Source organism: Aplidium turbinatum, chromosome 8 (assembly GCF_918807975.1).
Source record: "Aplidium turbinatum chromosome 8, kaAplTurb1.1, whole genome shotgun sequence".
Taxonomy (NCBI): Eukaryota; Metazoa; Chordata; class Ascidiacea; order Aplousobranchia; family Polyclinidae; genus Aplidium; species Aplidium turbinatum.
The window spans coordinates 8,719,265-8,735,161 of record NC_137479.1 but is presented as its reverse complement, the minus strand read 5'-3'; the positions used below and the strand labels follow the sequence as shown (position 1 = coordinate 8,735,161).

General features: G+C 37.6%; 1 protein-coding gene across 1 annotated transcript in view; it reads left to right on the top strand.

The window, feature by feature from the left end:
- Positions 1 to 2,139: 2,139 nt before the first annotated feature.
- LOC145776024 (chondroitin sulfate proteoglycan 4-like) overlaps positions 2,140 to 15,897 on the top strand; it is a 36,884-nt gene continuing 23,126 nt past the window's right edge. The window contains exons 1-12 of the mRNA XM_082587434.1: positions 2,140 to 2,270; positions 2,386 to 2,549; positions 4,358 to 4,571; positions 4,665 to 4,808; positions 5,134 to 5,302; positions 10,412 to 10,534; positions 10,650 to 10,735; positions 11,354 to 11,513; positions 13,152 to 13,356; positions 14,024 to 14,383; positions 14,546 to 14,996; positions 15,414 to 15,559. Coding sequence (XP_082443560.1) covers positions 2,189 to 2,270; positions 2,386 to 2,549; positions 4,358 to 4,571; positions 4,665 to 4,808; positions 5,134 to 5,302; positions 10,412 to 10,534; positions 10,650 to 10,735; positions 11,354 to 11,513; positions 13,152 to 13,356; positions 14,024 to 14,383; positions 14,546 to 14,996; positions 15,414 to 15,559 — 2,304 coding nt within the window. The 5' untranslated portion in view covers positions 2,140 to 2,188. The remainder of the gene's footprint in view (positions 2,271 to 2,385; positions 2,550 to 4,357; positions 4,572 to 4,664; positions 4,809 to 5,133; positions 5,303 to 10,411; positions 10,535 to 10,649; positions 10,736 to 11,353; positions 11,514 to 13,151; positions 13,357 to 14,023; positions 14,384 to 14,545; positions 14,997 to 15,413; positions 15,560 to 15,897) is intronic.

The window sequence follows — 15,897 nt, the reverse complement described above, 5'->3', positions numbered from 1 at the left end:
TTTTTGAAAAAAACGTTAGAGTGGGAACAAGATAGTCAGTATAAACTGGCCAAATCAAAAGCAGAAATGTTAACGGTTATAAATGGCTGCTCCGAGCGTGATGTCAAGCTGGCCACAGATTTTCGATTATCAGCTCAAAATATTCAAAACTTTGAAAGCATTCTTCAGGTGGTTCAACAAAGCAGATCTAAGAGACCAAACTTGCGACAAAAACCATAGACTGTTGCATTACATCCATCTAACAAGCTTGCAACTCCACTTTCAAAAGTGGCCTTTGATTATGGGACAAAATCTGAGTTTTGTGCGTAACTACGGTATATCGCCACATAATTTTCAAATACCCATGAAATGTAATTATTTAAAACAGCTTTACTACCAATACTACCCCGTTTGCCTGAAGAATCTATTCTAGCGACTACTCCCGAAGGGAGCTAGATGAAAACGTTCGTTGGACCCCCTTTTTAAAGCCGTTTTCAAGGCTATTCTATGAGACAAAGTCTGCCTTTTTTAAAATTTTTATTGAATATTATTATAATTATTAGTAATGAAACAGAATTCACTTTAGGCTTATTGATATTTTTAGTTCATTCATTGATATTATTATAATATTTGCGAGGGAACATGCATAAAACGAACAGTGCATTATCATTTCATAGCTATTTTTTTAGATGTATTCGAGTGAACAGTGTCTACTGAATAGCAAAAAAATTGTTTCTTTGTAAAATATGTTTTATTCACCAAATTTGAATCAAATCATATATATAGTTACAATGAATTTAATACCAAACACTTTATGTCTAAGTATTTTAGTTTTGGAGTTATGGCGATTTTTCTGTCCGCAATTTGGGGGGGTCAGGCGCTAGTGGAAGGGGGAGTCCCTGAGCGAAAAAAAAATTTTTGGCTGAAATTTTCCTGAAGTGGAACACACTTCTCAATGTTACGAAACCAGTTTCAAAAAAAAGGGGGAGACGATGCACCCTACTCTGTATTGTTTTCTACTATTTGCTAGAAATATGTAACCATCAAGTGACTTAAAATTTCCATATTGATTTTCCTTCAGCCATGTTTCATTTATTGAAATTATATAAACCATTATATAAATCATTTATTGAAATTATATAATTATATATCATTATATAAACCAGGACAGAGGTTGAGGGACATCAACAGTCAACATTTATTTCTTTAATTATTATAATCTTTTTTTCTTTGTTTTGGGAGGCCAATGGTCAAGCGCCTGAGTCAATGAATCATATCAATCTGTGTGCTGGTATTTCCTTGACAATGATTTCATGGCAGATCACAGTCTACCCATCTACCAATTACATCTACCAATTACAGTATATGCTGTATATGTCATGTTTTATGCACCTACACTTTGAACAGGTGTCCAGTTAGTAACCCTCACGTCGTGCAGTAAAGCTGTTACTTGCAACTGTGTGTTTACATGACGTGAGCACTATTTTGTATTACCAGTCACACTACTGTACCGTTAGACAATGGTTGCCCTTGCCAACATGCTCTCAGTTAACCCTTGTATTCTTTACGTCATGTGTACCATATATTATGCATACTATGCTGTATATTTATTGCAAATTCAATAAGCAAAACTATCCAAGTCATCTGTAACCTGCATATGCAGTACAGCATGCGCATTTACCCATCATCTTGTGCTTGCGCTACCGTTTTTGTCTAAAACATGGTAAAATATACGTTTTTTGTCAAAACTTTTTTTCTAGTGAGATTAAGGCAAAAAGTCTTCTTACAGCAGATAGAAACATTATGATTCTGCATCATTTGATACCAAACTCATGTTCCTAGCACCAGCAGTTCCAAAGTTACAGCCGATTTGAGAATTTTGGGGGTGACCCCCTATAAAATGGGGGGTAGCACCGTAGCACGGCCAATAGGGGGTGCAACTCCCCAAAACCAGTTTTGTTGTTGTTTTTTGCCAATTTGTCAGGGATCTAGACCCCCCTTTTTTGAATTTCAAAAAAAAGTTTTTTCCACTCCACCCTATAATGACCAAGTGTTTCCTGGGTCTGCTACAGCTAGCCTTCACCCGGTTTTTATGCATTATGATATACAGAGAAAACAAGCTTCTTAAAATATATATATACCAAGCCTTAGGGTGCATCATGAAATTTGTTTGATAATGAGCTGAATATTGCCTTAGAAGTTTGTTGAAATGTTGATGCTTGCCAGTATTTTTTCCATTGTCTTTTTGTGTTCTAATTCTGTGATAACTGGAGAAGCTCTCTATTCATCAGGTAATGTAAAATTTTTGCTTTGAAATTATTTTGATAGGCTAATAATTCATATATTATATAAGTTTTATTGTTTTGAAGTGAACCAAAAAATTACTTTCAGTTTCTTTTATTTCAGCTTCTTTCTATGGCAATAGCTTTACCTTTGAACACATATCAGACTTTTCCAGTGATACAACTGTGTCACTGCAATTCCAGACACAACTGCTTGATGGAATACTTTTAATTGCAGCTGGCCAAGAGGATTATTTTATTATAAGTTTAAAAAGTGGTAGATTGAAGGTATGCACATAGCTCTTGGTTGAATTTTTGTCATATATATGATATATACCGGTATATGACGTACGGTATATAAATAGTCTAAACCAAAAGCTTGCAACTTATCGGAATGGCCCGTTTCGGCGAGTCCGATTCGGCGAGTTCCCTATTCGGCGAGAGCCTTTTTCGGCGAGTGCCCTATTCGGCGAGTTTTTGAAATTTTATTCAAAAAATATTCAATTTCTCTGTTTATTTTTGATATTTCAATCAGTTGGTTACCGTATTTTGCGGACCATAAGGCGCATCTGATTATAAGGCGCACTGTCAATAAATTGCTTTGATTAGTTGTTTGTTCAGACATAAGGCGCACCGGGCTATAGAACGCAAAGTATTTTAAGGAGTATGGGTTACCGTATAAAGCTCATTAAACAAAAATGCCTAATAAATGTAAGCAAGTCACAATAGTACAATGAGCAAAAGAAAGAATGGGCCTAGTGAATATCACAGTTGTTACTCGTTAGTTGCTCTTATACCGTAGTTTATTGTGTAAGAGAGTATGGGTTACCGTATAAAGCTCATTAAACAAAAATGCCTAATAAATGTAAGCAAGTCACAATAGTACAATGAGCAAAAGAAAGAATGGGCCTAGTGAATATCACAGTTGTTACTCGTTAGTTGCTCTTATACCGTAGTTTATTGTGTAAGACGGTGGCTTATTTATATAATAATAGTATCGGTACTGGTTTTGAGTGTAGGCAATAAAGCACTACTTGATCCATACATTAGGCGCACCGGCTTATAAGGCGCACAATCAATTTATGAGGAAAAAAAAGGATTTAAATTGCGCCTTATGGTTCGTAAAATACCGTACGGGTATTTTAATTATTAAGAAAATTCACATTCTAAAAATAAGTTTCTGATGAACCAAAAAATGCTTGGTAGAACGATGAACAATTTGCACAGCCAACTGAAGTACAAGAATTTATTCCAACAATTTTTTTATGAAAAACATTTGCCATCAAATTTTGCCTGACAGGTCGGTATTGGCGGAATAAAAGTTCAGGCAGCCGTGGCCGCCAGCTATTTCGAGGCCTGCATATCAAAATGGTCACAACTCACAACTACTTTTATATTTCCTACATAGCCCATAGTCCAGGGGTCTGCTACTATTCGGTGAGTCCGATTCGGTGAGTCCGTTTCGGTGAGTCTGATTCGGTGAGTTCCTAACTTCTAACCCCTAACCTTAACTCCTAACCCCTAACCCTAAAACGGCAATGATAATTAGGCTACGGTACCCGATAATTTAAAAAAAAAATTGAAAAAATCCCCCGTTAAGGGATCAGACTCACCGAATCGGACTCACCGAAACGGGCCATTCCGATAGTCCAGGTAGCCGACCATTTATTATACTACATAAAAATATTTTTCTGGGTTTTGACCGGTTTAAACCTAGTGTTGACCAGTTAAAACCAGGTTTAAACCTGCAAAAAGAGATCAACTCTGCAAAAAAGTTGCATGCATATGGACCAAGTTTTAGCCTTGCTGATAAGTTGCAGTTATAAGCTAGCGTGCAATATATTCATGCCTCTGAAACTTAGCTGGTTGTATTGAAATGGGTAATTGCATCTCTAATAGATATGCTAATAGATTATCTATCATCAAAATAATATATTGCCTTGGACAATGGACATTTATCTAAAGTTTTGAACGAATTGATTTGGGTATTTAAAATACTTGATAAAATTTGCCAATGTCTGCCCTATACAGTTTGGTTAGCGGCAGTTTCAAGTTTCGAACTAATGTTTTAAAAAGCTGTTTGTTAAATTTTTCAGATACAAATTAATCTTGGGGCTGGTGAAACTGTCATCCAGTCTCCTTTAGGCACAAGATACAATAATCTCTTGTGGCACACAGTGGACGTTTTGCGTATTGCTTCTCGACTTGATCTTCGAATCAATGGTAAAGATGTGGCGTCAGAAACAGTATGGACGATAGATGATGACAATGTGCTAGAAATTGATTTGGGGATTTTTCTCGGTGGCTATGGTAAGCTTTTGGTTGCCTAAAAACTGGACACTGGGTAAAAGTGTCTTTCATGTGTGTTCGCTATTGACCCAATCTCTTGTCTGTAATTTTCAGATGTTGCGGTTGGAGCCAATTACCTTGATAAGTCAGTTCCGTTTTTTCGAGGCTGTTTGCTCAGTGCCACTTTCAACAACCGTAATATTCTTGATCCCCTTCACAGCATTCCAACACAAAAGATAGTGCATAATATTGAACCTGGTGAGTTTTTTATATTTTGTGCTGTTTGTAAATGATGTTGTTAAATTGTTTGAAAAAAAGTAATATGTGCACTGTGCAGTAAACTCTATTAGGGTGGAGAAAAAGTAAGATGGTTTGCCAACAATCTTCGAATGCTGTCTGCTGGTAAAGGTTGTTGCTTTATAGTCTGTCAGTTCTTTTAACAAGAAAGATGATTTCATTAGTGTGCTTTCTTTTACCGTCGATTTCATCAACTTCGATGGTCAATATAGAGCTATGCTGGTGGACAACGATGTACCCTTACGCCAGTGTAACGTATTTGGTTAAGAGCACTGCATCTTTTAAGGTTGCACAAGACTACTCCGTGCGCGCCACACTGAACCGATGACATTTGATTCCGTACACGCATATTTGAAATACGACAGATGGACAAGAACTGACGAAGGGACTTTTGATTGTAACCTGAAAACTCTCAATAATCATGGATTGATTTTATTTAACGTTGGGTGGAAAAGGTAAACGTTTTCAGATATATATTGCTGATTAAAATACGGCGTTTATTGTAATCAAGTCAAATATTGTATAGCATTTAGAGATATACTGATACCAATATTTTGGCCGATCCTGATACCGATATCAGTTTTTTAGGCCGATACTGATACCGATATTTTGGCCGATACTTTGGTGTTACAAAAAGAAGCAATTTTGGTATTTGCAAGAAATTATATCAAATGCTAAGTTTTACCTTATTTGCATAAAACTATTAAAAAAAGCTTTCAATTGGCATAATTTATTAAAGACTCAAGAATCCAATCTCAACCGTATTGTTTTGTCATAATAGTAGGTTTTAGTAATGAAAGGCCACCGTAATTGAGGACTGAGGTATAAGGGATTAAGCTAAGGGAAGAAACAATAAATCATAATTGGGGTTTGTGAAACATTAATAAAGTGTTTGCGCAAACTCTCCAAATAGGCCATCATAATTGATAATAAGATGTAACATGTAAACCAAGTGATTTGTGTAGTCGTACAAAAACTATTCGACAAGTAATGTGCAACCTTAGGGCGCTTGTCGTTTGGTTGAAAAGCTTTTGCCAGGCCAAGACTAACCAGGTAGCAAAAATGTATAATTTTGTATCGTTTTTACGTTGCTAAACGTTTAAAAAACCCGTGTAACTTGGTTGTTTTTAGTAAGCTGGTTCTATCAGTTTGTGATTTAATTTCCACATTTTGTTGTAATAAACTCACCAAGCTTAAACAATGTCATGGCAAAATAAGTAGGCTCAAAATGAAAGCAATGGGACTACGAATCCTCACTAAACTAATCAAAATGGTCTTGTTGCGCCTAAGATGACAACCTCATTGTGAAGAAAGGAGCGTCCTTCCCGGCTATCAGCACAAAGTTGAGCACTCACTAGTACAGTGAGCAGTTGCGATTCGCTAACCACAATGGTGTAGCTTCCACACTAGCCGTTTCAATTCTTGTCGATGTCAATTTTTGCTACAAAACGGCTGCCGAGAAACATATAGTTGATTGGATGGTCTAAATGGCTAGCGTGGAAGCTACACCGTTGTGGTTAGCGAATCGCAACAGCTCGCTGTACTAGTGAGTGCTCAGCCTTGTGCTGATGATAGCCGGGAAGAACGCTCCTTTCTTCACAATGAGGTTGTCACCTTAGGTGCAACAAGACCATTTTGATTAGTTTAGTGAGGATTCGTAGTCCTATTGCTTTCATTTTGAGCCTACTTACTCTGCCATGACATTGTTTAAGCTTGGTGAGTTTATGACAACGAAAGATGGAAATTAAATCACAAACTTATAGAACCAGCTTACTAAAAACAACCAAGTTACATGGGTCTTTCAAACGTTTAGTACGTAAAAACGATGCCAAATTATACATTTTTGCTACCTGGGTAGTCTTGGCCTGGTTTTATCCTCTGCTGAGAGTAAAAAAGAAAAGAAACACAAATGAAAAATATTGGAGAAATTGAGTATCCTTCACAATTTAAGAATCGGACAACGCAAAACTGCTGAAACAAAACGTTTTGTTTGAGTGAAAGAATCACTGTAAGCAAACAATGCCAAAAGGTGCGCGCATGAAGTCATGGGAGTGTGAGGTATCAAAAATTTGAACAGGTTGTTATTTTTCTTCATCAATGTAATGTTAGTTACTACTTTAAAAAATCTATATCTTTGCTTCTGCAGAAAATCCGCAGCAAACGCCTTTTTTACATGTTTAGTATCGGCCAAATTTTGCCAATACCGATGCTGATACCTATACTCAAAAAATGGCCGATATCACCGATACCGATGGTTATAGGTGAATTGTTCGTAAACAGTTGTTCGTAAAACAATTGTTCGTAAAATTAATTCTTCGTAAAGCAATTCTTCGTATACAACAATTCTTCGTATAGGTGAATTGTTCGTAAACAGGTGATAGGTCAATTGTTCGTGAACAATTTTTCGCAACAGCAAGGTTTGTCTTGCAATTTCCGATGAAGGTGCATAATGCAAATTTTTCTGAATAACCAAGTTACGACGACATAAACAAATAAGCACAATGAAAAAGCGCATTTTTTGTTATTTATTGGAATACAACAATTGTTTGTGTTTAGCAATTCTTTACTTACACTACCAATACTACTTTAAGTAACCTCGTACAAATTGTCCACAAGCCAAGTTTAGTATGAAGTATTGTGTGCAATTCCACGCAAGTAATCACAAATTTCATCATCTTGAAAGTCTTGACGCCAAGTTCGGACGACTCTAGTTAGTCTTTCTGCACTGTCCTTGTACTTCTTCTTTGGAAGGGGTCCTGCCTGGCCACTGACATACTGTTCAATGCGAACCTCATTTAGGTTTTGTTCTCGCTTGATTGCAGATATGAACTTCCAAATATCTGGATGATTTGCAGATACCTGGAACATGAACCCTCTGTGCCATCCTTCAATGCTATTATTAGTTTTGGGAAGGCTACTGAGGACGCCATCATAGCAGTTCCACATTTGAATTGCAAACATTGGAGGACGGCGCCCTTGACGACGATCTGGGCGCCCAACCCAAGTGTCTTCAAAGTAGTCAATTACTGGCTGAGCAACATCTGGTAATACATTCTCATCAATGAGAATGTCAAAGGCCCGGCTGACTTCATCAATAGGCACAAAGGCCAGAGACGACAACATGCGCAGCCTCAGAGCAAACTCTGCACTTGTCTCGTACTGCTTCTTCAGGCCACTTGATTGCGTCTTTCTCCAAATGCACTGGCACAAATGGAAGAAACAGCCACGGTGAGTTGAAAGTGGGTACCCTCTGCTTACTGCATTGACCATGGCCATCTCAAAGTCAGCCATGATTCTCTCTGGAACAGCAACAGCAGGTAACAACTTCTTGATCTTTTGCAGCAGATGAATGTATGTTTCTCTCCTTTTGTCCCCCAGCAGGGCATACACCAGAGGCACTGAAGTGTTTTCCTTCAGTCCGTGTATTGTATAAAGCTGTTCAAACAGTGAAGGCACTGTCTTGAAGGTGCCGTCAGCATACCAGTGCTTTGAAGCATACCAGCATACCTACCAGGGCAAGGAGCTGGAGATTTCTTTCAGTGGCAAAAAGGACCATACGGTTATCTGCAGGCCCTACACTTTGTCTGCTCGTCTACACTCTACAGGTACAGCACGTCTTTAAGCACAATTAGCACATCTCTAGCATATAGTCTACCCTAATTGATTGTTCGTAAACAATTGTAACTGTTGTTTGTTTTTTTTAAAGCTGTAGCCTAACTTTTATGAACATTTGTTTACGAACAATTAGTATTACGGTCAATTGCATGCCCGAAGAATTGCTTTACGAATAATTGATTTTACGAACAATTGCTTACAAACAATTGTTTTACGAAAAACTGTTTACGAAGAAAACGTCGGACACCGATACCGATATATCGGTACATCTCTAATAGCATTAACTCAATTCCTCGTCTTTTGTTTATATGCGCCAGCAATTGAAAGCCTTCCGAAGAAGAATGTATGTGCTTCTGAAGGCTTTCATTACTAGCGCATGAATTACGCAATAATGTATATAAAACTGTCAGTTCCTCAATGTTAACACTGAGCACAGTTTGTTGGATTTTACGAGATTTCGCTGGAAATCTGTCAAGGCTGCAGACTGCACAGTAAAAAAGTGTGAAAGCAAGGATCGGAGTATGTCTATCTGAATACCAACTCTCGTTTAAACTTTTTGTACTTGTGAATCACTTTACTTTTTGAACCATAGGCATACGAAGCCGAGTAACGTGATCAAGTTTAACATCTTCAAGTTTATTACATATAGAAACACAAAACTACGCAACAAATTAAGTATCGAACGTTTTCGACATCACAAGATGTCCTCTTTGATTTGATGTACCATTCTTGGGAAAAGATTCGGTAAAATTTTCAAAAAATCTAGCTAAAATTGTCAAAAAGAAATTTGATTGTGACATTTACCCTGTATATAGAACGTTCAAAGTAGGCAGATATTTCCAGCTGAAGTCGCCTACGCCCTTTGCTCTATGTGCTAATGTCGTTTATAAATTCAGTTGTTTGCATGATGCAAGCCTGACATACATCGGTATGTCAACAAGACATTTATCGACTAGAGCTGGGAACACCTCAATTTGAATTCTGTACAGAAAAGCGCAATTAAAGATCACATTTTCTCATGTACAGAATGTCAAAACAACGTTTCTATCAAGCAATTTGAGATCATGTCCAGAGGCAGGTCTGAGTATCAAACTAAGATCTTGGAAGCCTTGTACATAAAACGTCACAATCCACTTTTGAACAGACAATTGTATGCTTGCGGCTCGTCTTTTTTGCTCTCTGTATTTTAAAATTAGTATTTTCGCACCTTGCCTTTCTACCATATGTGATCTGTTTAACACCTTTGATGCAGTTGCCTTTGATTCTCGTAGAGCCTATCGTTGAGTTTGAGCTAGTCAGAAGTACTGTGCAGTTTTTGTCTTTTCCTGTTTATAGATTTAGTTAACCATTGTATTTTATTTAGATGTAGTTAAGTTGTATGTATATTATTCCTGGAGAGGACATCTTGTGATGTCGAAAACGTTTGATACTTAATTTGTTGCGTAGTTTTGTGTTTCTATATGTAATAAACTTGAAGATGTTAAACTTGATCACGTTACTCGGCTTCGTATGCCTATGGTTCAACAAGACAAACTCTCTACCGAAGCTCTATCACTTTACTTTTATAGAACAATCGGGCCTTTCTAAAAAACTACTGTCCTCACCTAATCCAAGTTTGGAGTTCGTTAAGTAGCCTTTGCGGTGGGGTGGCGTAGCGGACAAGGTGCACGATATGCAATAACGCAATCCTTGTTCGACTTACTGGTTGTTGAAAAACACCGCTTACCTCTACTCAAGGTGTAATAAATCGGGTGGGCGTAGTTGCTGACAAAAAGGCGACCGAGAAAAAGAAGCTGGCCACCTTACTCTTGGTAGTGCCAAAGGCTTAGTATAATGAGAACCTTATCTTCTCATCCCCCGGTGCTTGGATTCAAGTATGGGACTCACCTTAAGAAACCTTCACTGACAACGTTATTATCAATCTTTCAATATTCCAACTGTCTCAACAGGCGCGGTTTCATCGGTTTGGAGATGATTGGTGGTACGGTGCGAGCTTCAATGAACAAAGGCGCTGGTGTTGTTGGATTGCAATCAACTCAGCCTATCAACGATGGAAAATGGCACAGGATAAGGTGGTCTTTTTTGTGTCACAACTCAAAAACGCATTTTTGTTTGGTTTTATGGATAGTTTTCATTGAGAAACGAACGTTAAATCTCGATTTGCTTTTTGATTGTTTTTCATTCCAGGTTCTCGTTCAGCTCCTCTGTGCTTGAGATCAAAGTTGATAGAAACAGAACCAAAGTGTTCATTGAACAAACCGACCTACATCCGGGTTTGTCTGTCTTCTGATTGTTTTTACTTTGCTTGTTAGAACATAGTTGATAAAATTTATGACAATAAAAAACTGAGCTATGTTTCTAGACGCTGTACGTAAACGAGGAAAAAATTAAAAGCATGACGCAAGTAACCTCTGCGGAGTCTGCTTTTTATCTGACATTCTTACGATCCGACCACCGACAATACTGACGTTAAAATTTAAAATATAATGCATTTAAGCGAGTTTTAAGTTTAACTGTACAACTTTTTATTATCGGTTTCCAAGTCCAACAGCAAAGGTTAGAAGGTCAGTCGTATTTGGCAAGAATAATTTTTTGTATGAATAGAAGATGCACATACTAAACTGCAACCAGCAACCAAAATCCGTTGTTTTAACATTCTACAGTTTGTAAATCAATGTTGAAAGGTCTCGGTTTGCTGGCTCGTTAGCGTTTCATTGAGTGAAGCCATCTGGCGACAGAGTCCAATCTCATGTATTCATGGCAGTCAGTGATTGGGACATGAAAGAAATAACACTTATTTAATAACCAAAACGCTTTATTTTTAAATCAATATTATTATTCTTGCTCTGTAGGCTAGGCCTATATCTTTTATTATGTCTATCTTTTTCCAGACCTTGGTGATGACGAAAGTGTTGAAGAAATCAATCTGAAAGGTCCATTATATGTTGGTGGACTTAGTGGTAAATTAAAAAAGCACAGAAATCTTCTCTCCACCGGTTTAAGGCTTGACTCGTTTCCTGGCTGTATAAAAAACATCCGCATCAATTCTCGGTAGGTGTTTCCTGCTATTCCAAGTTGCTGGTGTTCTGCAATACTTCAAAAAAAAAGAACAGACTTTCTCGATGTAAATCACAATTGTGCATCTAAAATTAAACGGAATACAGAGCAATTGTCGTTCCATAGCTTTTGTGTCGTGATGAAAAACATTAAAAAAATTGCCATCGTTGAAGGGGAAGATTGTACGAATCATTCTGTGATGTTTTCATGTTGTTTTTTATCTAGAGTGGCACTGATGTGTGTTCTGTGCATTGTTTTAGAGTTTTATTATAAAAAAGGCTAAAATTTTCTACAAATGCTGTTGGTAGAACCGTAGAAGTGTATGCCCTACTCCACAAACACATTTAAATCATTGTATCCTGGCTGCTTGAGGGGGGTCTGCTACTATTCGGCGAGTCCGATTCGGCTAGTCCGATTCGGCGAGTTCCCTATTCGGCGATTTTTTGAAAATTTAACGACGCCTTCTGCAAATCCAACGATTGAATATTATTCAATATTCAGACATTGAATCAATGTAAATACGAACTGTTACTCTGTTAGGCTAATTGGGTTCTTTGAATCCTACGTCTACTGTCTGCATGCAAACTTAGAATATATTACGGTAGTTATTTTTGTCATAAAATTACCTAGCCTAACTATATTTTTAGAATTAGTGCTGCCAGACCTTTTTATTTTTTGTACTAAAATTCGTATCATCAAAACTACTTTACTTCTGTAGCTTTAATGTTTATACAAATTGTTGCCAGTATAATCTTTCTCCTTAATTTGCTTTTGACTACAATTTTTTTTTGCATTTTTATCACTACCTTTTTGGTGAAAATACAGCATAATTGCATTTAAATCGCCATAAAATTATTTTACTTGTGTAACTTTTGTAAAACCTTTGGAAAATGAATTTGATTGAACAAAGTTAATTCGAGCAGAAGTAGCATGTCTGTATTTTATTACATTTAATTATTTTATATCTCTATTGTTATTTACTTTTTTCTGAATCCGCATGGTCCTGCTGAGCCGGTTTCCTGCAATGTTTATTTTTCTGAGTCTTTTATGACATCACAACCAAGTTTTTGAATGCGAGACTCTCAAAGTAAAAACTTCAGGAAAGATGTCATTTTTTGAATTTCTTTTGTGTTAAATCGCCCTTGTTGCGCTTGCAAGTGTTAATTGTAAGTCTATTTTACATTCTGAATCGACGAAATAAAAGTTTTCTTTTTTCGCTTTTTTTGTAGGTTTGGTGGCTGTGCATTTTCTACACGATTTCAACGTTTAGCGACGTTGAAACGATGTAAAAACGGCAATGATAATTAGGCTACGGTACCCGATAATTTCCTTTCAAAAAATCGCCGAATAGGGAACTAGCCGAAAAAGGCGAATCGGACTCGCCGAAACGGGCCATTCCGGCTTGAGGGAGTGGTTAGCGCGTCTTTTCGACGCCCGGAATGACGGCAGTTCGACGCCCATCCATGGTACGCATCGGTTTCTTTTTTGCCTAATTAGCTTTCTTGCATTTGCGTCCGCTTGATCTAACTTGTCCACTGCCAGACATAAGCTTCCATACAAAACACCATCACTTAATTTTTATAAAACAACTGAGAACAAGCGATGTTGTAATTATTGATGTTTTCTGTCCAGGTCAAAATCTCTTGGCGATATCCTGGAATCGCACGATGTGTCCGCTGGATGCACAACAAAGGAATTCACTCCTCAAATATTCAGTACCGATCCTCCCTCCTTTCCTACCTTCGTCATCGTTCCTCAACGTCCAGAGAGCTCTCAGAAAGAAAAAACAAAAGAGTCAACTTCCAACAGTAATTCAGAGAATTCCATCAAATCCGATGTAAATATCACTGTATATTACGTAGCTTGAGATGAATCCTTGATCACCTATACCCGGGCTACTCAACAGGCGGACCGCGGTCCGAATCCGGACCTTCTAGGTGCTGATGGTGGACCCTGAGCTTTTGAAAGAATAACCTCATTGCCACATTTCAGGGCTTCTTTAAACAGATTTCTATTGGGAGGAAACCATTTTTACTGTGATTATCCTAGTTGCTGCGGGGGCTTCGACTCCCAGACTCCCCAACACTTTCTCAGAAATCCAATTCGAGTTACATTTTACCTAAAAAGTGGTTTGGTACAGATAGTTTAACTTTCGTGGTTGCGTGTGAAATAACTTATTGACCGGACCGCTAAAAATATTCAACTTGTCAAACTGGACCTTTGTTAAGATTAGTTGAGTAACCCTGACCTGACCTATACCAAAGATAGATAGTTGAAAAATATTGGAAAGATTCTTTTAACTTGTTGCTTCGGAGCTACAGTAGATGAAATTGTTATTTTTTTGGAACTAGTCAACAGTTGTAGCAGATTGGCGTATGAATATTTTATTGAATGAACAATTGAACAACACATAGCCTTAAGTTATATATAAACAACATTTATTTGCGTGTAAACCATGATTAACTTGTTTAATAACAGTTTTGTTTTGACACTTTACATTTCAGATAGCAAGGAAGCTGAAGCGAGAGGTGTGTTACAATCTAACCCTTCATGACTTTGTAGTGGTGGAAGATGGAATTCAAAACTTCACCAAAGAGATCATTAACCTTGAAGCAATGAAGACGGATGTGCGTCGGATTTACAACAACAATGGCTTGCCAGTCTTCAATTTCAAACTCATCTCATTGCCCGAATTTGGTCACTTGTATTTTGATGGCAACCGGCTGTCAGTGGGCGACACTGCTCAAATGGAAGATGTGCTCAGTGGGAGGTTGAGTTATCATCACGATGGCTCCGAGAGGTCGGAAGACGGATTTTCTTTTGTTCTTGCAACAGTGGAGAAGGATAGTCTGATCAGGAAAAACGTGAGTTCCATATCTTTAGGCGACTTCTATTCAGGTTAAGTATTACCTAAACCTTTGTATTTAACAAACAGTTGCAGGCAATACTTTGCCTTAAATTGATTTTTTTAAAAGCTTTTGGTCTTGGATGCTAAATTTTATGATCAATTGATTTATTTTACTCAGGACCCTAAACAATATTTCATATGTGACGAAAAGCATCATCACATCTCCAAATCTACTTCCTACAACATCCACATCACTGTGACTCCCGTTGATAATCCTCCTCATCTTCATATTCCTTCACGATACGTTTTTCATCCCATCCGCAACACAAAAACTCCTCTTTCCAAAGACATCCTCACTGCCATTGATAAAGACAGCTCACCATCAGAGATTTTCTACCATCTTCTGGGAGTCGGAACAGGACTATACATCGAGAACAGATCTAATCCCGGAAGACCAATCAATCTCTTCACCCAAGAGGACATCAATTCGAACAATATCAACTTCGTTCATGCTAGAGGTCCGGTGAACGCCCGTTTGCTTCTACAAGTAAGCAATAACCCATCCAGGAACAGTGGCATCCAGTCTTCTTCAGTTCTTCGCATATCAAGCCGACCTCTAGATATTAAAAGTAAGTCAGTTATATAATTTAAAGTCCAAGGGTTTCAAAGAGTTTAATTAAAGGTGATGTATTTCATAGACTTTCCATAACAAACAAAATCATTTTGTCGTGTTTCCAAGTGAACTGTAGAAAAGTGCTACAATCTCTGTTTTGTTCATGGAATATTGCTGCAAAGTTTTTCAGTGAACATTATCTCAAATTTGGATTGTATATAATTGTTGTTTCTTCTCCGAACAGCATATCAGATTGCGTTACATTATTCTTTCAAGCACTTCCTCAACTACTTCCTAAACAACGGACAGATTACTACTAACTATAAATCATTCAGCATATAATATTTACATTTTTTTCTTCTTTCTTCTCTCTTTCCCCACTGTTCAACCTCATGTAGTACCGCATTGATTTCTATTCACTTGTAATTGCTAGTTGCAAACAACACTGGCTTCACCCTGGTGGAAGGTGAAGCTGAGGTGTTAACGAGCAACCATCTGTCGGTCGACACAAATGCCGGGCAATCTATTGTCGATGTGAGGTATACTGTGCAAGACAACCCAAACTATGGACAGTTGCAGGTTTGTAGAAAGAAGATGAAGTTTAAATTCAGTTATCTTGACGTTATTTTAGCAAGTGTAGCTTTGTTTGAATAGATAACTTGGCATTGTTTGCTTGTTGATAACATAAACGAGCATGTTATCTTCTTCACGACTAAGGAATAGTGCAAAGCCAGCAAACACAATGACATCAGAAGGTTGGTCTTCTACTGTGAAACATACTGTGTTTGAAGCAGTTGTATGGCCGAAGAACTACGTAACAGAGATTCGTGCTGTCCCACGCATACTAGGCTCTGACAACTTCACTTTTTCATCAAGTTTTGAGGAAATAAATTTCGAGCAATATTGTATTCAGTGGC